The sequence below is a fragment of the Leptonychotes weddellii genome, chromosome 11 (assembly GCF_054177405.1).
Source record: "Leptonychotes weddellii isolate Sample4059 chromosome 11, ASM5417740v2, whole genome shotgun sequence".
Taxonomy (NCBI): domain Eukaryota; kingdom Metazoa; phylum Chordata; class Mammalia; order Carnivora; family Phocidae; genus Leptonychotes; species Leptonychotes weddellii.
Genome location: NC_138379.1, coordinates 51,018,306 through 51,039,471, shown reverse-complemented (window position 1 = coordinate 51,039,471; position 21,166 = coordinate 51,018,306). Strand labels below are relative to the sequence as shown.

Genomic DNA, 21,166 nt, shown 5'->3' with positions numbered 1-21,166 from the left:
GGCTGCACCAGCTTGCATTCCCACCAGCAGTGTAAGAGGGTTCCCCTTTCTCTGCATCCTCGCCAACATCTGTCATTTCCTAACTTGTTAATTTTAGCCATTCTGACTGGTGTGAGGTGGTATCTCATTAAGGTTTTGATTTCTATTTCCCTGATGCCGAGTGATGTTGAGCACTTTTTCATGTGTCTGTTTGCCATCAAATAAATAAATCTTTTAAAAAAAAATGAGAATAATTAGTCTTTGCATATTTGTTGTGAGACTTAAGTGAGATTCTATAGATAAAATGCCTGGCACACAGAAGGTGCTGGACAAAGTTTCCATTTCTTAGCTGTTGTTATGCAAACAGTTTATAGTATGTTTGTTCAACATTTACTGAGCTCTTTTCTCTGTGCCAGGCAGTATTACATACCAGGTATATGGGGTGAAGAATACCATCCCTGACCTTGAAGAGCTCTTAGTCGAGTCAGAGAGACAAGTAAACAGTCCATTATGGGTCTAAGTATGACAGAGAATGTATTTTCATAGAAGTAGGTGAGCAGTGAGCACTTTGGGAGCACAAAGGAGGTATAGGTTGAATCGAGACTGTTCCAGAGGAAGAGCATAGTAGTCAAGAGCACATGATTTTAGGTTTGACACCACCTCCATCCTACTAGCCATTTGATTCTGGGGAAGTTATTTATCTCCATGAGTGTTTGTTTCCTTCTCTATGAAATAGGGATGCTGTCTCCTTCCGTGTGTTTGTGCGAACTGAATGAGATGATGTATAAAGCCCTTAATCTAGGGCTAGGGGCTGGAGTTCCTGAATTCCCTGGGTGTCCCTAAGTTGCTGTGGAAAATTTAGGTTTTGGTATGGTATCTAAATGTAGTCCACAAAATTAAATATATTTATTGATTTCTAGTTTTTTTTATTGATTTCTAGTTTAATATATCAGTAATTTATGGTGTTCTGCAAAGAGCACCATGGCTTCCAAGTTTAGAGTCACTTAATAAAGAAAGGGAAAATGATTGTGGAGGGGTTGTGGATGTGGTGGGAGGGAGACCACCACTGAGAGGTAGGTAAGAGGTTAGGGAAAGGCGGACAAGGTAAGAGGCCACACCATGCCTTTAGGGCTGGGACGCTGACATCATCATCTGAAACATTCAGGAAGTCTTCTGTGAGGGATATGGGTAAGCACAGAGAGTCTGGGTCTTTGTGTAGTCCAGTGGCACACAGTAGAACCCAGCACACTTTGGTTTGCTGTATTGCAGGTGGCCCATTAGGGGAACCAATGGCTGTTAGGGGTAAAGGAGAATGCAAAAGAGTCTGGGCCCTGTCCAGTCCCAGATCATAGTAATATTTTGCATTTTTATTGTTTTACACATTTTTCCAAAATATTTTTACACGTATTTTCTTTTGGTTTATGTAACACTGCTGTAAGAATGATATGATAGGTATTCTTTGTTTAAAGGTAGTAAATTGACTTGCCCAAGGCCATTTATCCATTTATTAAAATTTATTAAGTGCTATCTGTGTTCTGGTACACAAAGATGAATTAAGCATTGGCTTTGCGTGGTAGTAGATGGAAATAATTTCTATAGCAATTTACATATTAATTGAGAAGCATTCATTCTGTTAACCCCGTTAAGGAAGGTTCTGGGAAGACTTTTTTTTTTTTTTTAAGATTTTATTTATTTATTTGAGAGAGAGAATGAGAGAGAGAGAGAGAGAGCACATGAGAGGGGGGAGGGTCAGAGGGAGAAGCAGACTCCCTGCCGAGCAGGGAGCCCGATGTGGGACTCGATCCCGGGACTCCAGGATCATGACCTGAGCCGAAGGCAGTCGCTCAACCAACTGAGCCACCCAGGCGCCCTCTGGGAAGACTTCTTAGCAGAGGTGATGTCTGAATTGAATCTTGAGGAGGTCTCTGGGCAGAGACATAACTGGTGGGTGGCATAAAAAAGCATGAAGGAGTCTAATTTGCATGAGGAATTAAAAGTAGTTCAGCATTGCTGGAGCACAATGTGCATATCGGGGTAGTGTCAGATGAAGATGAAGAGTCAGCTCATGAAGGGCCTGGGAGGTCATTATCTAACATCTTGGTCTCCTATTGGGTATAGTTGAAGAACAAGTGGCTGACAAGCTAGGTTTGTATTTTAGTAAAAATTCCTCTAGTGACAGGGTAAAGGCTGGGATAAGTGAAATGGAAAATGAGATGGAAGAGAGAGCAGTTAGTGTGAGTGAGAGATGAGTTCCCTGAAGTGAGGCAAGGAAATATTTATAAGGACTTAACAGGACTCAGTGACTGGATGGGGGGGATGAGGGTAAAAAAAAAAAAAAGGATGATTACTGTATTTATTTCCCAGGACTTGACTTCCTGTGTGAATGGTCTTATCATTCTCTGAATTAAGAAGAGGTATGAATAGGAAGAAAGGAAGTTCATTTGGGGGGTATTCGGGGGAACATACATGTCAAACATTTGGATATATCTGTTATTCAGCATGGGTGTCTAAGTTGAACACACTTGCAGGTCACCGGTATATGGACGGAAGATAAAACTATAGGAATAAATGAGTTCTTCAAAGGAATACGTGTGGGATAAGAAGAGGGCTGGGGAAAGAATTCTGGGGCATAGCTAGAAAATCAAACTTGTCCGCTCCTTCTGGGCCTCCCTGCTCCTCCTGGGCCTCATGATCCCTTTAGCTAGCAGTCCTGCCCCTGTCACCGGTCAGAGCTCCTCTGGAATCTGCAAGGGAGAAGACACCTGGAATGAGCTTCCGTGTGGTCGGAGCCTGCCTTCTGCTTGGGCCCCATGCGTCAGGCTGGTGTGCACTTAATCTGCCTCTGCACCCCTCCCCCCAAGAGCACATCTGAATACAGCCCCCTGAGGAGGGGCCTGTCCTGGCTCCAGGGGCCCACATGCCACTGTGCTCCAAACCCCCACCCCATCTCTGCCTGGGCCTCCCTTGTTGGGGACTTGGGTTCCCAGCCCCAGGGCTGAGCCCCCAGACAGCGCCATGCGAGACCCTTGGCCTGCCCCACCACCCAGACCAGAGTACCTGGATGCCCCCCACTCCCACTCGACATGGTTTGCACACACTGGTCTCTGGGCCATTCAGGGGATGCCCTTTGTGGACATGCAGAATTTCTATGAATATAGTTTTTTGTAAACATTTTGTAACAATTTGGGTTTCATAGGAACTGTGTTACTTGCCAATCATTCTAGGCTGATGTAAATAACTTTCCAAACAAATCTGATTATTTTCCTTTTTAAGACACTGTGATATATCAAAGTGCACAGTTTGCTGTATGAAGTAATATGGTTTTAAATGTTAAATAAATGTTTCTAGGGAAAAAAAAAATCAAACTTGTAGTTAGCCTTTTTAAAAAGATGCTTCTCTGTATAAAGTTCAGACCTTTGGATCTCCCCTTCAGAATTTAAATTTTGGCTTTCCCTAGATCACATGACTTGATCCTCCCCAGTCTCATTATTATAGGATGATTTTTTTTTTTTAAGATTTTATTTATTTATTTGAGAGAGAGAGAATGAGAGAGCGTACATGAGAGGGGGGAGGGTCAGAGGGAGAAGCAGGCTCCCCGCCGAGCAGGGAACCCGATGCGGGACTCGATCCCGGGACTCCAGGATCATGACCTGAGCTGAAGGCAGTTGCTTAACCAACTGAGCCACCCAGGCGCCCCTATAGGATGATTTTTTTAAATATAATTTTTGAATAGGTAATTCATACACATGGTACAAAGTTTAGAAGTTAAAAAGAGAATTGATTTTTTATAGAGTAGCTGGCTGCTTTGGTAACCAATAAATATGCCAATATAAGTTGGTATATGGAGACAAACCAAATTGCTTTTCAAGCATAGTAAAGGACTTCATCTCTGTCACATCACATCCTGACCAGGTCCTGGAATACAAGTTAGTTTAGGTTTTCAGGATTTTGTAGTAATCCAACTTTTCTCCTGAGGAAATTTATAAAACCTGAATTTAAAAAAATCTTGGGTTCCATTAATAGTTATGTTTGTAGATTTAATGTTGCTTTTCATAATTGCCAGATTTCTTTAGGAAGATATATCAAGGTCAAGGCTGTTTTTTCAAAAGAGCTATGTAGAAGAGCCTTTTTTTTTTTTTTTTAAAGAATGATAGAAGAAATAACAATAAATTGTATGTCTGAACTGCAGAACTGATTTTAAATATACATTGACTGATTTTTGCTTTCTTTGGGATTTGTCATTTGAATTTTAGGTTTGCATCGCCAGCTCCTATATGTTACTTCCTTTGTCTTTATTGGATATTATCTTTTAAAACGCCAAGACTATATGTATGCTGTGAAGGACCATGATATGTTTGCTTATGTAAAATCACATCCAGAGGATTTTCCTGAAAAAGGTATTTCAAGTTAACTGTAGCGAACCTCTTTCTTTTAATTTTTTAAAATTTTAATTTATTTATTTTAAGATTTTATTTATTTATTTGTCAGCACACAAGCGGGGGGAGCAGCAGCAGAGGGAGAAGAGGGAGAAGCGGGCTTCCTGCCACGCAGGGAGCCCGATGCGGGACTCGATCCCAGGACCCTGGGATCATGACCTGAGCCGAAGGCAGACACTTAACCAACTGAGCCACCCAAGCGTCCCTTTTTTTTTTTTTTAAAGTGTTTATGTATTTATTTGAGAGAGAATGAGAGAGCGAGCACAAGGGTGGAGAGGGAGAAAGGGAGAGGGAGAAGGAGAGAAGCAGATTCCCCGCTGAGCACAGGGCCCAATGTGGGGCTCAATCCCAGGACCCTGAGATCATGACCTGAGCTGAAATCAGGAGTCAGGCTTAACTGACTGAGCCACCGAGGCGCTCCTCATTAATCTTACAGATGCCTGTGGCTTCAGGTACCTTCAATATTCTGGGGCTCCCTATCTTTGCCTATCAACTAGAATTCTCTTGAATTTGTATATCCAGTTTCTGGCCGAGTACCTCTGTGTCCATCAGGCAGCAAACAGAATTTATGTACCCTCTGCCTGTGCAGACTTCCTCTTCTGTGTTCTGCTCCGGAGAGTGGCACTACTATCCACCTCGCTCCTCCAGCCAGAAGCCCGGGAAGCATCTTCCAGTCTTTCTTTGAATTCTCATTCATCTGCAAGTCTTGCTGTTCTACTTCCTAAGTATTTTTCAGTTCTAAACCTCCACTGCCACTCCCCCGGTCCATGCCCTGATAATCTCTTGCTTTTGCACTAGCCTTCATTTCACCTCTGCCTTCAACCTTACTGAAGATCAGGTCTCTGGATAAATGTGGATATGCCTCAAAGGGATTGCTTACAGTAGCTGCCCATTGCCTTTAGGATAAAATCCAGACTCTGAGGAGGGCTTATTTCCCCAGGCTGAGCTAATTGTCTGCTAGAAGGACTTTGCCCATGCCTTTTATCCAGCACGTGACATGCACGTGTCTGTTCCCTCACTAGACTATAAATTCATCTTTCTTTCCCCAGCCTCCAGTACAGAGCCTCTGCTAGTAAGCAATAAATAATAGCTGACCTGATCTACACAGAACCCTGCATTTGGGGCGCCTGGGTGGCTCAGTCGGTAAGCGTCTGCCTTGGGCTCAGGTCATGAACCCAGAGTCCTGGAATCGAGCCCCACGTCGGGTTCCCTCCTAAGTGGGGAGCCTGCTTCTCCCTCTCCTCCCTGTTCATGCTCTCTCTTGCTATCTCTGTCGCTGTCTCTCTCAAATAAATAAAATTTTAAAAAAGTAAAAGATTTAAAAAAAAAAAAAGCCTGCTTCATGAAACGCTGTGTCCTGAACTTGCTGTGTATCACTTTGTACACCCTGTACCTTCTTTCTTTTTTCTTTTTAAGATTTTATTTATTTATTTGACAGAGAGAGAGACACAGCAAAGAGGGAACACAAGCAGGGGGAGCGGGAGAGGGAGAAGCAGGCTTCCCGCTGAGGGAGGAGCCTGATATGCGGGGCTCTATCCCAGGACTCTGGGATCATGACCTGAGCCGAAGGCAGACGCTTAACAACTGAGCCACCCAGGCGCCCCCACCCTGTACCTTCTTGATCCTCCTCTTGTTCCATCTTTACCTGTCCACTGAGCGAATTCCAGATTGAGAGTCATATCATCTTAAAGAAGCCCTGGCCCAGCGACAAACAGGAATTTCCTCAGCACACTCTACTTACTGCTCTTCAACTATAAATTTGATTGTACTATAACTCTTTTATTGTTTGTATTTTACATATGTACACATAATACAGATGTGCACATATGTGAGTGAGTGAATGAATGAATGAATGCAGAAAATTTTTGAATTTGTAAATATATAGATTTTAAATAGATTTTCCTATTCATATAAATGTGTAATATTAAGCATTTAAGTTTCATTATATGGAATGATGGTCTCTAAGGTCCTGTTTAGCTCTAAAATTTTATTATTTAATAGCCTTCAGTCACATATGTGATGTTTATGGTGGATCAAAAAGGTACAGCTTTTTTTTTTTTTTTACCAACGAAGAGTTCAAAGACTAGAGTACAAAGCCATGAATACTGGATGTATCAGAGACGGGGAATACTCAAAACTGCTGCTGGGTGTTAGAGTTGGAATCTTGGGAATATTGATTCCTAAGAGTGAGACCCAGTGGCGGAGCGGTCCTCAGTCCCCAGCCTCCGGCTTCTAGCCTCCTCTGTACACTGGCTCCCTCTGTCGGCACGAGCTCGAGTCGCCTCACAGCCTCATTCAGTCTCTGAGCGGCAGATGAGTGGCAGGTGTGCCAGCAGCCTCCTGCACTGACAGCAGGGATCTGGGGCTTGACCACCTGACTCCCAGCCCTCCCAGCTGACCTGTGCCCCTCCCTGTTCATTCCTTCCTTTACCCCTTCAGCCAGGACCCCCGGCAGCACTTTGCCCCTCCAAGCAGCCATCTGGATGGATGTCACCACAGATTCTTTCAAAGTTATCCTTCATCCGGTGAAACGGAATGTCTCAGTGGTTGCCAAACTATGGTTGAGGACAAGAACATAAGGAAATTCTTAGGAGTTTATGTCTATAAAAATATTAAGTGTTAATTTTTCTTTAGGAAATAAGATTTCTGAAACATAATTTAAAAATAAATTTTTTGTGATCTTTCCCTTTATAGAAAAGAAAACTTACGGTGAATTTCTTGAAGAATTCCATCCAGTGCGTTGAAGTCTCCAAAATGCTTACTTTGGTTTCACAGATAGCAGTTATTTCTGAATTTTGTGGAACATGTTTCCATGATATCTGAAGTTTATGTTAATCTGTATGTTAACACCTTATGATTAAAATGGTCATCATGAACACTCTGACTTCATTTTTGTCATAAGAAAAATAATTCATGGGCGCCTGGGTGGCTCAGTTGGTTAAGCGACTGCCTTTGGCTCAGGTCATGATCCTGGAGTCCCGGGATCGAGTCCCACGTCGGGCTCCCTGCTCAGCAGGGAGTCTGCCTCTCTCTCTGACCCTCCCCCCTCTCATGCTCTCTGTCTCATTCTCTCTCTCAAATAAATAAATAAAATCTTTAAAAAGAAAAATAATTCATCAGAGAATGATCAGTTTCCATTCACCCAATTTTAAGAAGACATCTGACATTTAAAGTGGGGAGTTTAGCTCCGGGTTGGCAAGCAATAGCCTGTGAGCCAAATCTTGTCTGTTGCCAGTAGGTTTTATTGGAACACAGCCATGCTTATCTGTTTACATGTCAATGGCTGCTTCCATGCTGCAAGGGTAGAGTTGAGTGGTTGTGACAGAGACCTTATGGCCTGCAAAGCTGGAAATATTTAATATATGGTTCATTACAGAAAAGATTTGCCTGTTCTGGTTCTAGAAGAAAGCAAAACAAAGCAAGCCAGATTATGGAGGGTTTTCTGAATCGTGCAGAATAATCTGTACTTGATCCTGTAGGTGGTGGGAAGTCACTAAAGGGTTTTAGTGGAATGACATGGTCAGGTTTGTATTTTTGAGCTCTCTGCAACAATCAGTATAGAGGGTGGTTTAGAAGGAGAAGGCTCAGGACCAGGAAAACAGAAGACTGATACTGCAGAGGGCACTTTGCTTGTACTGGATCATCCTGGAGAAAGTGGGCTCAGCAGCTAACACTGTCTACAGCTACACTTGGTGCCATTAAAAGGAAAAACCCCCAACTACCTGCAATAAACTTACTGTTAATGACTTTTTGAGTCCAAATGTTTGTCCAAAAAGTTTCCAAGCTCAGATTTTATTTTATTTTATTTATTTATTTATTTATTTCCAAGCTCAGATTTTATAATCAGGTTAGTTTTGGGAGATCTGTAAGATTATTTCTGTGCATGATTTCAAATTAGAATGAATATAAGCCACTGGTTTCTGGGCAAAATCAGGTGAGTTCCATGTCTATTCAAATCATGCCTGAGAAATTAGAAGCTAAGAAAGATAAATACAAGTTTTTGTTTTTTTTTTTTATTGCTACTCCAACAAATATAAATGAACTATATTGTTCATTCATGCTTGGCAGGTATAAGAGTGTGAACCATTCATCCCAAGGGACTTTGCTATCCCTTTGTTCTGGAGGGTAAAAAGTAAGGGCTAGACCAAATACAAGGTGAGGGTAGGAGAAAAAATTGTTTAATATCCGTAACAATCTTGTGAGGTCAGTAATACTATCCCATTTTAGAGATGAGGAATTTTAGGCTCCAATGGGTTAAATAACGTCCAGGATCACGTGGTGAATGACTTCAGGGAGAAAGGATGTGAGTTTCATTGGGTCAGATGCAGAAAACCCACATGCTGCCATACCACGGCAGATAACATCTAGCTCCTCATGAGCCACTGGCCACCACCCCAGCTGAAGAGAGGCATGAGGGGAGTCGTGAATAGCAACAAGCATCCTAAAGGTGACCTGGTGCCAAGTCCACAAACTGGCTCTCCGAGGGAGGCAGGGAAGCATCCCAGAGAACCAAGTCACCTCTGCTTCCAGCTGCAGGTCCAGGCCATTCCGGTTTGCCTCAGAGCTAGTGAGCTTTCCATGTCCTCACCACACAGTCTGCCTTCTGTCACTTAAAGGGATCTGCGGAGAGCAGAAATTTAAAAAACCAAGTCAGTGAAGTGGGAGGAGGGGTTTACTGACAGGGAAACGGCAATGCGGAAAGCTGAAATACGTTGTCCAGGGGCGCACAGAGGTCAGTGGTAGAACCGGCACAAGAGCCCAGGTTTTTTTAACTTCTGCTATACCAGATCGCCTCCATGAAAACCAGGTCCCGGTGTGCTGACACACGGCGCGGAACTGCTGCCCTTGTCTCTGAAGGAGTTGGGCTGGTCAAGGAGTGCGCTTTTGTTCTCTTTCTCCTTTCTTCCTTTTTTTTTGCAAAAGTTGACACCAAGTTGGATTTTTTTTTTTTAAGATTTTATTTATTTGTCAGAGAGAGCACAAGCAGGGAGAGCGGCAGGCAGAGGGAGAAGCAGGCTCCCCACTGATCAAGGAGCCCGATGCCAGGATCCCAGGATCATGACTTGAGCTGAAGGCAGATGCTTAACTGACTGAGCCACCCAGGCGTCCCACCAAGTTGGATTTTTGTTCTAGTTCCTTTGTTTTAAACATTTATTTATTTGTTTGTTTGTTTATTTGAAAGAGAGCCAACAGAAAGAGCATGAGCAGGGGGGAAGAGCAGAGGCAGAGGGAGAAGCAGGCTCTCTGCTGAGCAGGGAGTCCAGATGTGGGGCTCGCTCCCAAGACCCTGGGATCATGACCCTAACTGAAGGCAGACACTTAACCAACTGAGCCACCCAGGCACCCCTGTTTGTTTTTTAATTGAAGTATAGTTGACCCACAGAGAGGGGGATTTCTCTCTACTCTGTCATCCCCAATCCCCACCTGCAGCCAGGCTGCAGAATCCTAAGGTGCTAAGGCAGTCCACTAGCATAGAGAAAGGGGACTGGATTCGAGTTAGCCCAGGGCTCATTCACATGTTGGCTCTGCCGTTCCCTGAGTAACCTTGGACTCCTTTCACTTCTCAGGCCCCCAGTTTTTTCATCTGTAAAAGGGAATGATGGTTCCATTAGAAAATTGACATGCGGGCCTGGGTGGCTCAGTTGGTTAAGCGACTGCCTTCGGCTCAGGTCATGATCCTGGAGTCCCGGGATCGAGTCCTGCATCGGGCTCCCTGCTCAGCGGGGGGTCTGCTTCTCCCTCTGACCCTCTTCCCTCTCGTGCTCTCTGTCTCTCATTCTCTCTCTCAAATAAATAAATAAAATCTTAAAAAAAAAAAGAAAAGAAAATTGACATGCAAGTGATTTTAAAACTATAAAACCATTCAAATGCCAGTAGTTATTTTTACCATTACTGTTACTCTTCAGTGAAGAAACGGAAACCCAGAGAAGTGAACTGGTGAAACCAAGGCCTTAGTGGTGGAGTCAGAACTTGAACCCGGGCTATTGACCAAGCATTCACATACTTACTAGTAAATGCACGAATGTGCAAGCACACACATGTGCACACAGGTATGCATTCACGGGCCACCTTTCCTACTATCACCCTGCAGTTCATGGCCATTACTTACCAAGCCTGGGTCAAGACAGTAAGACAGGCCTGGCCTTGAGCCCTCCCAGGTCATGGCCCTAATACCCGGAAGTGAGGGTGCCTGTCTGAGACCCAGGTTCTCCTGCTCCCACTGGGTTGGTTGTATCTCCCCTGGAATGTCCCTCAGTGGACTCTGACCCACATCAACGCCACCATTACCTTCCCTAGAGTCCGAGGCCTACATGGCCTGTCCCAATAACTCCTGGTATTTCCTTGTCACCTCCTCAGCTTTCAGGATAAGGTGGGTGAGGATGTGATGAAGGCTGGAAAAGTGCAGATGGAACTGAGCTTCCAGGTCCAGCTGCCCCAACACCCTCTCCTCCTTGTCCTCCTCTGTCTCTGCAGCTTCATGCTCGGCCTCGTGGGCTCTGGCACCTGCCACCTTGGACCACCAGTCCTCTCGGGGCAGCAGCCCATAGTCCACATCGACGCGGATGGCCTTGAGCATGGTGAAGCAGTTATAGAGATCGAGGGCCCCATCCTGAGCCTGCTGCCCCTGCCCATTCAGCTGCATGTCCCGCAGGAAGCTGGGGAGCATCACCACCTGCTCCATGTTGCGCACCACGGCCGAGTAGCGATCCATGACGGTCAGCAGGCAGTTCTTGGGGTAGTGCTTGGTTTGCACCTGCATGGTGGCTGCTGCTTGCCTGCTAAGCCCAGCACACTGTCCCAGCACTATTTTGACACTATTTTTATGTCTGGATATGACAGCAGTTTGACAGCATGCCAAAGCCCAGCCAGTGGGGCCACCCAACCCTTCTTTAGGCCAATCCCAGGGCTTGGGCACCCATGTCTATATCAGGTGACTCAGCTGCCCGAAGACAGACCCACCAGCTCCCTGTCATTTCAGCACTCCGAGACTGCCTCTGCAAGAGCCCGCCCCCTCCTTCCTCAGCTTGACCTGCCAGTTAGAGGGAAGCGTTTCCCGTTGGCCACCAGTGCTCTGACCCCAGGGCAGTCATGAATTCTTTCAGGTTCTCTGAGACCGGGCTGCCTCATCACTGCCAGCCTCCTCACACACGGTGCAATTTTTCAACCCAAGGTTGCCTGGCTTTGAAATGAACTAGGGAGGAGGGTCTTGATGTGAAACAGCTTAGTGTGGGACAAAGAGCACTGACATGGGAGCCAGAATCCTGCCACTTCCCAGCTGTGTTTTCTGGTTGTTTGCTGGCTGACACTTATTGAACACCTAACTTCACATCAAGCTCTACACTGGGTTGGAGTGACTTGCCTGTGGCCCCATTAGACCTGGGATGCCAGCCCAGCCCCACCTCTCTCCCACCTCCAGTCAGTGCTCTGGACTGATGTACGAGGCTGCCTAAGTTACACAAGTTAACTGGATCCATTTCCTTAGCTGTGAATTTGAGGTGTTGAGAGGATCAAAGCAGATAAAGCCCATGAAAATGCTTTCTAAACCACAAAGTACGGGTCCCGGCTGATCCCAGATGAATGCAGGTCTCTCTCCACTTTAACCTGTAATTCCACAAGTTACAGTGTTTCTTCGCCACTGACCTAGTCCTTTGATCTGCAGTCCTGGAAGACAACAATCCTTTGCACAGCCACATTGTCACAGTTCACACACTGCATTGGCTATATTTATTTATGGCATAACAAGGAAAATTGAGGCCCAAAGAGAGGCTCCCAGTTGTGCAACAAATGTCAGAGTCAAGTTCTGGTTCAGGCACCTGCTCACAGCACCTGGGTGGAAAGATCTGCTAGGTACCTTCTGCCCCAGCTGTGGGGAGGGAGGAGGAGGAGAGCACAGGGAGGGGATCTTCTCTCACCTAAGCCACCCTCACCCCCACCCCAGGGTGGGAGCCCCCTCTGCACCCTCCTGACTAACCATCGTCCACTTGTCCACTCCCTCCCTTGCCTATGGCCAGAGCTATAAGAAAGTTCATCTTTATGTTGAACTGAATTCTACCTCCCTTTAGCTCCTCCCTAGTCTGAGCTCCTGTCTACTAGTGATCCTGTCTGAGCCTCGGCTTCCTCCTCTGGTGTAATCACAATGACACTGATTGAGGGCCTACTTTTCAAAGCAAAAGTGCTTAAAAACAGAATTCAATCCTCCCAACAATGACATGTATGGTACGAGTTCCCCATTTACCCAGGAGGAAATTGAGGCCTACGGAGGTAAAGTAATCTGCCTAAGAATACACGTTGTTAGTTCTTAGGCAAGGAGGAGTTGGGATGAGTAGTAACTCCTACTGACAGGTCATTGTGCAGATTACCGGTGATGTTATCAGATATCTGGCATATTGCAAGACCTCAGTAAAGGTGCACTGCCTTCTGGCACTTCTGTCTTCACTCTCCTCTCCCAAGCCCTCTTTTATTCCTCCATTCCAGGACCTGCTACACACATTTCAGTTCATTTTGTACCTGTCCCAGGGCCCAGAGCAGCAAATGCTCCAGAGATACGAGCTGAATAATGACCATTAGATTTACTTCTCCATACATTCTAGGGTCTTTGGTCATAATGTCCAGTCGCCTTGAAAAACAGAGTCCCTGGCTAAACAGGAGGCAGTAGTGAGGACTCTGGCAGGCGAGGGAGCCCAAGCGGCTGCAGCCACACCTGGCCCCCCAGGACTGGCTTGCAAACGTAGGTGCTAACGGGAGCCTTTTCCAGAATCACTCCTCAGGGAAGGAAGGACGTGCCATGCTCCTGTCCCGAACGTCTGCATCGTCCAGGTTGCTCTCCCAGTACTTTACTGGAAGCAAAACTCTTAGCAAGACACACGACCCCAGGATTACCTCCATCAGTCAGCGGGATGAAGCTTTTGCATAAAATTGTTTCCTAAACTATGAGTAGAAAAGAGCAAGTTTTCGAAATTAATAGAGTAAGTGAAACAATTTAATTTTTACAGTTTACTTAAGTAAAGATTTGATTGATTCATTTCCAGCTCTAAAACATTTTTTGCTTGTTTTTGACCTTTATTGGGGAAAACATTCTTTTTTTTAAAGATTTTATCTATTTTTTTAGAGAGAGAGCGAGCAGGGTGGGGGGGAGGAGCAGATGGAGAGAGACAAGCAGACTCTGCACTGAGCGCAGAGCCCAACAGGGGGCTCCGCTCGGGGCTCCATCCCATGACCCTGAGATCCTGACCTGAGCCGAAATCAAGAGTCAGAAGCTTAACCAATTGAGCCACCCAGGCATCCCAGGAAAAATATTCTTTAAAAAAAAAAAGATTGTATTTATTTGAGAGAGAGAGAGAGCATGAGCAGGGGGAGATGCAGGCAGAGGGAGAGGGAGAAGCAGGCTCCCCACTGAGCAGAGAGCCCAATGTGGGGCTCAATCCTGGGACTCCAGGATCATGACCTGAGCCGAAGGCAGTTGCTTAACCAACTGAGCCACCCAGGTGCCCAGGAAAAATATTCTTAAAATGTTTTCTCCTCAGGAAAATGGGGCTTCCTTTGTATTCAGACATCCAGGATGGCTGAGCAGTGGGTACAGCCAAAGACCACGAGGCTGGATCATGTGGTTTGGGTTTGGGGCTGCCGCCAGGCCCTCTTGCAAATAGGCTCCCTGGGCTCCAGTGTCCATGGCTGTAAAGGGAAGGGTTGGGAGCTCTCTGAAGGGAAGGCCCTGTCAGCCCTGTTGTATAACTCCTTCTGAATCCATGTCCAGGTCTCTGAGGGCATGACCCTGCCTTTTGAACCCAGCCCCCGGTCTCTGGCTCAGGACTGGAAAGCGTGATGTGGACAGGGCTGGGAGAGCTGATCCTGGCATGGTGGGCAGGCCAGAAGCGCCCTGCAAGTGGCAGCTTATTCATCTTTGATCCAGTGGCCTGGGGCCAACCGAGGCCTCCCTGGGCCTCCTCCACCCCATCTGTTCAACGAGGGGGCTGATCTTTGTGAGGGCCCCTCAAGCTCAGACTTTGGGGGCCTCCACCTGAGCACACGGTCGCCATGCCTTCTGTGTCATTCTGCCTCTGCATTTATGTCCTAACCCCATCTCGGGCCAGTCCATTCCCAGATGGATTCCACGAGTGGGTGTGATGGACGTGAGTGAGTGAGTGAGTGAGTGGATGGGTGGGTGTTAGTGAAAACTGGAGAAAATGAGCAAACTGGTAATTGGGAGAACAAAGGAGCCATGTGAGTGAACACGTGCAGAGCATACAGGAGTCCTGGGGAAGAGGGAGAGGATGGGGGCCGGCGTTGTCCGGCCAGCAGGCTACAAACGGAGACTGCCTTCAGGTCTACCTGGCAGATGGAAGGCCCCGGATCAAATGTTGCTGAATTAGTGGTTGCCCAGCTCTCGGATTCGTGGACAGAGAGACGGGATCTGAGGGGATAGGCCGAACTCAGAGAAGTTCTAGGAGTGGGTAGGGGAATGGAGGAAGGCAGGAAAGAAGGAACATGGGGTCTTTACTTTCAGGGGGTGTGGTGGGGCAGGATAGGTGGCTCTGCTTCAGCAAGGTCCACTGGACTCAGAGGTCCTTGCTCTCCAGATGCTACATCCCAGAGTTGGGAGATGATCTGGTCCAGCTGGGCCACTGCTAGTAAGGAAGTCCTGGCCACCGGGGAGTGGGAGAGGGAGCAGAAGCTAGACTAGACCTCAAGCATTACTGGGTTTCCCCAGGCTTCCCCCTCTCCCCCTCCCTTGCTTCCCTGCTTTTAGGTGGGGAAACTGAGGTTGAGCGAGGCACTTCCTGGAATGACCTCCACAAAGCTGCCGGTGGCCTCACCCTCAGGGGATCTGAATTCCCCAAGTTGGATAAACTGATCTGGGCCCCAGACGCACTGGGGTCAAGGCCCCCAAGGATCAGGTCAGGAACACCATGTGAATGTTGTACAAAGGGTAAGATGACCAAGTAGTGCTCGGGAACTGCCAGGGTCCAGGCAACCCTGGCTAGGCCTGGGTCCAGGCAGCCAGAGAATGAACTCAGACTGAGGTTGCGACAAGTTTCCTAATTTTAAAAATGACTTTTATACATATGCACCATCTGCTATCTGCGGGCCTCAGGCTGTTTTTCTTCGCACTGTTACTTCAGTCCTGACCTATTGAGAAACACAAGGGGGCAAGAGTCAAGAGCTGTTCTACCTCCACCCCCAGATACTGAACCCCTTTGATGTGTTCCTACTCCCCGTTATGCCACAGGGAGGCAGGAGGAAATAGGGCATCTTGGTCCCTGCCCTCCAGAACTTGGCCCCTTTGTCACCCAGGGGACCTCATATATTGAGGGCTTCCTGTGTCTGCACTGTGCTGGGCCTGGAGATAGAACAAGGCACGAAGCAGACAAGGCACCTCACTCAGGCAGTTTGTATCTAGTAGGGAGAAAGCCACAGTGAACATATGCACAGATAAATATGATACTATCCCATTGTGACATGTACTAGAAACAAAGTAAAATAAAATAAAATAAAATAGCTAGAGCCTTGCTACTTACTACAGGTGTGGTTTGCAGATCAGCAGCATCTAATCACCAGAGAGCTCGTCAGGAATGCAGATTCTCAGGGCCTGCCCAGGACCTACTGAATCGGAAACTGCATTTCTTTCTTTCTTTTTTTTTTTTAAAAAAAGATTTTATTTATTCATTTGCCAGAGAGAGAGCCAGAGACAGCACAAGCGGGGGGGGGGGGGGTGGCAGGCAGAGGGAGAAGCAGGCTTCCCACGGAGCAAGGAGCCCAATGCTGGAAGTCGATCCCAGGACCCTGGGATCATGACCTGAGCTGAAGGCAGATGCTTAACCAACGGAGCCACCCAGGCGCCCCTGGAAACTGCATTTCAACAAGATGCCCAGGGCATGTCTGTGGCCAGGGAGTCAAGCATTCACTCCAAACATAGTTATTACCCCAGGGGAGAAGAAATACCTGTGCTGAGGCCTGAATGCTCTCAGTTTCTGGAGGATCTATCTCCCAGGGAGAGGGAACAACCAGTACTACTGATCATAAAATATTCTCCTTAAAGACTCAACTACCTCCCTGGGTAACCTTAAACAAGTCACTCTACCTTTTTGGGCCTCAGTTTACCAACTGCAAAATTGAGGAGTTGGACTAAGTAGAGACTCTTTCAAGCTAAAAACAAAAAACAAAAACAAAAAAAAACCCCAAAACCCCACTGTCTCCTGAATGGAGGATTTTGAGGCATCAAGAGTCCATTGACCAGCTAAGAGAGAGCTATTTGAGGGAGCGGCAGGGTCCCTTCTCTGGAGTCCTCAGGTCACCCTAAGAGGCCCGGGCCTTTTCTGTTACTTGAGAATACAGGCATCTCTGCAGTTCAGGGAATCCACCGCAAACTGTTTGCTGACCAGAGGAGACCCAGGAGACTGGCAGGTCTTTCCATCCAGCCTCCACTCCCAACTTCCTCCCTGTCACTCCCCTCCCTCAGTTCTGGGAAGGCCCAGTCCTTCCTCCCACGGATGCAACTAGGTTGGGGTCAGCCTAAGGGCTTCTGGGCTCGCTGAGTAAGAGGCAGAGGCAGAAGGGCTCCCTTGCGGATGGGTCAAAGGTCCAGACTAGCAGAGTTGGGTGTATTATAGGGATCATGCAACCCTACTTCTACTTTATTGACAAAAAAACTGAGGCTCCAATTTATACTTCTTTTCTTTTCTTTTTTTTAAAGATTTTATTTCTTCATTTGAGAGAGAGAGAGCACAAGCAGGGGGAGTGGCAGAGGGAAAGGGAGAAGCAGACTCCCTGCTGAGTGGGGAGCCTAACGTGGGGCTCGATCCTGGGACCCTGAGATCACGACCTGAGCTGAAGGCAGATGCTTAACCGACTGAGCCACCCAGGCGCCCCTCCAATTTATATTTCTAATCGTGTTTTATTCACTCCCCTGGAAGGACTTCACTGCTATATGTATCACTTACAATAGGGCTATGATATTTAAAAATTCTGTGACCAGGGGCGCCTGGGTGGCTCAGTCGTTAAGCGTCTGCCTTCGGCTCAGGTCATGATCCCAGGGTCCTGGGATTGAGCCCCGCATCAGGCTCCCTGCTCTGCAGGAAGCCTGCTTCTCCCTCTCCCACTCCCCCTGCTTGTGTTCCTTCTCTTGCTTTGTCTCTCTGTCAAATAAATAAATAAAATCTTTTAAAAAAAATATTCTGTGACCAGACAAGATTAGTCACTTATACAGAAAACATGTCTGTCTCTCTTCTACTTGGGACCCCCTGTGGGCAAGAAACTGGTCTAATTCTTCCTTGTGACTCCAGGACCACAAGCGCTCAAGAAAGTTTCCTTAGTTTATTGACTGAAAGGATGCATGAATAAAAACTATGGGGATCTGTCTACCTGGGTGTGCTTCCCAGGTATTTCTTCACTCTTTCTTCCATTTTGTTCACTTGACCCACTTTTACTGAGCTCCCCCTCAGGGGAAACCCTCGGGGGCAGGCTATCAACACCAGCACCTGGACTCCAGGGAGCTCAGTGGTGATGGGGCCTTGGCTCAGCTGCCGCCTTCCAAGATGGCCAGTCCCTGACAGAGGAGCTCCAGGAGACACCCTTGCTGGGGGGACCTCTCACTCTGCCCACAGGGCTGGCCCCTAGACTGGGACCCAGGCCAGAGTGCTGCCTGCATTTCTCGGTTGGTGGCCCCTTCCTCCAGTTTCAAAGCCAGCAAAAGCCTTCTCATATTGCCACCTTTCTGGTCTTTCTCTTCCAGTTACGAGAACTGTTATTCTTTTGTTAGGCCCACCTGGGTAATCCAGGATAATCTTATCTCAAGGTCCACTGATTAGCAATCTTAATTCCATCTGTACCCTTCATTCCCCTTTGCCATGCAATCTAACATAATCACAGATGCCAGGATTAGGACATTGCGCCTACCACACTCCTCAACCCTTTCCATTTTATTTTAACCTACCATGCTAGTTCTTTAAATGAAACTTTGTACAGAAGAAGCCCAATGAATAAAATAGGTTGAGAAGTAACTGATTTGGCTGAAGTAGGATGAGAGGGGCTACAGCTGCATCTTCTTGACCATCTTCCAGCTTCCTGAAGGGATAACAACTTTGTGGAGTTAGCCAGTCAGACAAAGACGAGAACAATCTTAAAGGCAGGGTGGTAAGGGGGGGAACGTTTCTCCCTCTCTCTGTACATATATTCATATATACATATTCACTATATACACAGTACATGCACTATATACTATATATATACTATACTATACAATACTATAGTATATTTGAAAGTATACATATATAGCATATATTCTATACAGTATATATAGAAGAAAGGATATATCTATTAAAATTTTTCTGATTTCCTGCATCTATATTTATGAATACATACATAAACAGTAAATAAAAATTTACATGGGAATGAAAACATGAATTTAAGGAGCCACGGGGTGATGGTGAAAGGGTACTTTATTAGGTCTTATTTCTCAAGCTGAGTAATGGGTACATGAATATTTTCATAGTCATTCTCAATATATTTGAATACATTAAATTCTTTAAAAAAAAAAAAAGGAAAAGTGGGAAATGTTTTCCAGGCAGAGGTACCAACTTGAGCAAAAAGCCCAGACACACAAAAGAGCAAAAATACTGATGACTCCTCAAAATGCCCGCACCCTCCTGAACTCCGCAGTAACTTCCAAAGCCTTGCTTCCCCTCTTCCTACCTCACCTCCTTTTGCCCGGGCTCACCCCCGCCGCTGACGTTTCCGACCAGATCGTCTCCCTCCCCTATCAGATAGGCGGCCCCCGTCCTGGCTGCAAGGGTACACCCTTCGTCTGCCCACTTCGCGCACCAAGGGGTGCCCCGCCGCAAAGACTGCGGGCTCGGGGAAGGCTGGGCGGGGCGCCGGCCTCTGCGGTTCCCGCCAGCAGGGGGCGCTGCGGGGCCGGCGAGGACCTCAGCTCCGCAGCCTGGAGCGACGGGGATCCTGAACCCCAGCCAGCGAGCCGGGACTCGTCGCCAGCGGAAACACACGAGTTTCCAGGCGGTAATTGTCCGCCTCGTTTTAATAGAAAAGGGTTGGCCGATAGGGGAGAGAGTGGAAAATCTTATCATCGTTCCAGGACTCCCACTCACAAGATAGGCCTCTTTAATGTTTTGTAGCTATTTATTAAAGGGGCTTGACTCAGCAGGTGAAAGCACAAAGGCGATTTCTTTTTTCCCTACCATTGCCCTTTCGAACGGATTCTGTGGACTCATGCTTCACTGTTCCCGGATGAAATCTCGGCAGGTCCCCTAGCTTTTCTGAGTTTCCCGTTTCTTGATGGGTGATTACTTAAGTGCAGGCCTGCGTTACAGCAAACCTCGGGCTGGGACACCTGCGGGCTGGGGAGGAGGCTGGGCGGCCTGGCGCTGCCGCTGCTGCTCCCGCCCCTCCCCCGGGCAACTTCTGGTTGGCCGGGGCGGCGGGGGAGGAGAAGTCACAGCCTCGGAGGTCACTTGGGCGTGGCAGGGTCCTTATGCGGACACCTTCTCTTAGGGGCACTTTGATGCGCTCCTTGGAGACGCAGCGCACTGTCCAGTGCAGTACCCCTAAAGAGGGAGGTGCCTCCTCCTGCGGGCTGCTTACAACCCCTCTGCTTCAGCATTCCTCCTTACACCTCCAGCCTCTTTCTGCTGGGGTTCCCTCACCCCTAAACGGAAGCCCTCTTCTGCGGGGTCCTTTTCCAGAAGGCCTACATTCTGCTCCTTTCTGTGGGGTCTGCACGTGCTGCACAGGAAACAGCCCCTTGCCAGGATTCCCTCCATTTGCCAGCTGCCACCAGATTCCAGACCCCAGAACCTCCCTTGCCAAGACTCCCAAAATAGTTCTCCTGAGGCCTCTCCTGGTTTGAGGTGAGGGGAGAACAGCTTCTTCCAGTCCCTGGTGAAGAGTGGGTTGGAGGCCAGGCAGAGCTGAGTGCTCCGACAACTCTCCAAGGAGAGTGTCCTCCCGCGTTCCTGGGGGATTTAGCTTACTCCCTGTGGCCAGGAGTAGGTGAGGCGGCGGTCTTCGCCCTGCCCTCCCTCCTTCGGGGTACTGCACAGGTGGTCCAGCCTCTCTGTTCAGGGTCAGCAACTCTCCCAATGTTTCAGCCTTTGGGCCCTCAGCTGAAATTCTGAGGTGACTGGGGAAGACTTTGTTTACACCTTACAAGTTTCCAGACTTTGCCAGAGAGCAGGGTCTCTAACCTCAGCCCAGAAAAGACCTCATCAGAGGATCTACCCAAAACACAAATTCGGATCAATCGATTGTCACCCCCCCACCCACCCCGCGCAGAAAACCTTTACTCTCCCGCTGCTCCTCTCAAGGCATGCTGCATTTCAGCTCCTGGGCGTCACAGACACTTCCCTAACCTCATGCTTTCTCTCTAACCTTCGTCTTTCCTTTCCCCAGAAGAGTTCTAGCTCCGCTTCTCCACTTAGCTGACTCCTTGTGGTTTTTGAAGGCCAGAGCCAAAATGTTGCCTCCTCCTGGAAGACTTCCCTGACTGTGCCCCCTCCACCGTGTTTCTGCAGGTCTTGTCACAAATGGTGTTTTGTTGGAATTATCTCAATCTCACTCGATTCTGAGCTCTTTGAGGACAAGGATGGTATTTGTTTTGTTGAGTGTGTTTACATTTTTTTTAAAGATTTTATTTATTTGACAGAGAGAATACCAGCGGGGGGAGCGGCAGGCAGAGGGAGAAGCAGGCTCCCCGCCGAGCAGGGAGCCCAAAGCGGGACTCGATCCCAGGAACCCCGGAT

The 21,166-nt window shown here is 47.5% G+C and overlaps 2 protein-coding genes and 1 long non-coding RNA gene across 4 annotated transcripts in view; 1 reads left to right on the top strand and 2 right to left on the bottom strand.

The window, feature by feature from the left end:
• The window catches only part of NDUFC2 (NADH:ubiquinone oxidoreductase subunit C2), a 9,137-nt gene extending 1,846 nt beyond the window's left edge, over positions 1 to 7,291 (top strand). Inside the window, exons 2-3 of the mRNA XM_081797332.1 lie at positions 4,227 to 4,376; positions 7,110 to 7,291. Coding sequence (XP_081653458.1) covers positions 4,227 to 4,376; positions 7,110 to 7,159 — 200 coding nt within the window. The 3' untranslated portion in view covers positions 7,160 to 7,291. The remainder of the gene's footprint in view (positions 1 to 4,226; positions 4,377 to 7,109) is intronic.
• Positions 7,292 to 8,414: 1,123 nt separating this feature from the next.
• On the bottom strand, positions 8,415 to 11,226 carry THRSP (thyroid hormone responsive). The gene is made up of 2 exons (XM_006739514.3): positions 10,704 to 11,226; positions 8,415 to 9,035 (listed from the first exon to the last, which is right to left on the bottom strand). The coding sequence occupies exon 1, from the start codon at positions 11,173 to 11,175 to the stop codon at positions 10,723 to 10,725; it is 453 nt and encodes a 150-aa protein (XP_006739577.2). The 5' UTR covers positions 11,176 to 11,226; the 3' UTR covers positions 8,415 to 9,035; positions 10,704 to 10,722.
• Positions 11,227 to 13,066: 1,840 nt separating this feature from the next.
• Positions 13,067 to 19,274, bottom strand: LOC145716228 (uncharacterized). Of its 2 annotated transcripts, XR_014138770.1 has the most exons (4): positions 19,109 to 19,274; positions 18,346 to 18,476; positions 15,932 to 16,016; positions 13,067 to 15,542 (listed from the first exon to the last, which is right to left on the bottom strand). It is a non-coding gene; the product is annotated as an uncharacterized LOC145716228 (long non-coding RNA). The 2 variants fall into 2 exon arrangements; XR_014138769.1 differs by having other exon boundaries at positions 18,346 to 19,274.
• Between the last annotated feature and the right edge of the window lie 1,892 nt (positions 19,275 to 21,166).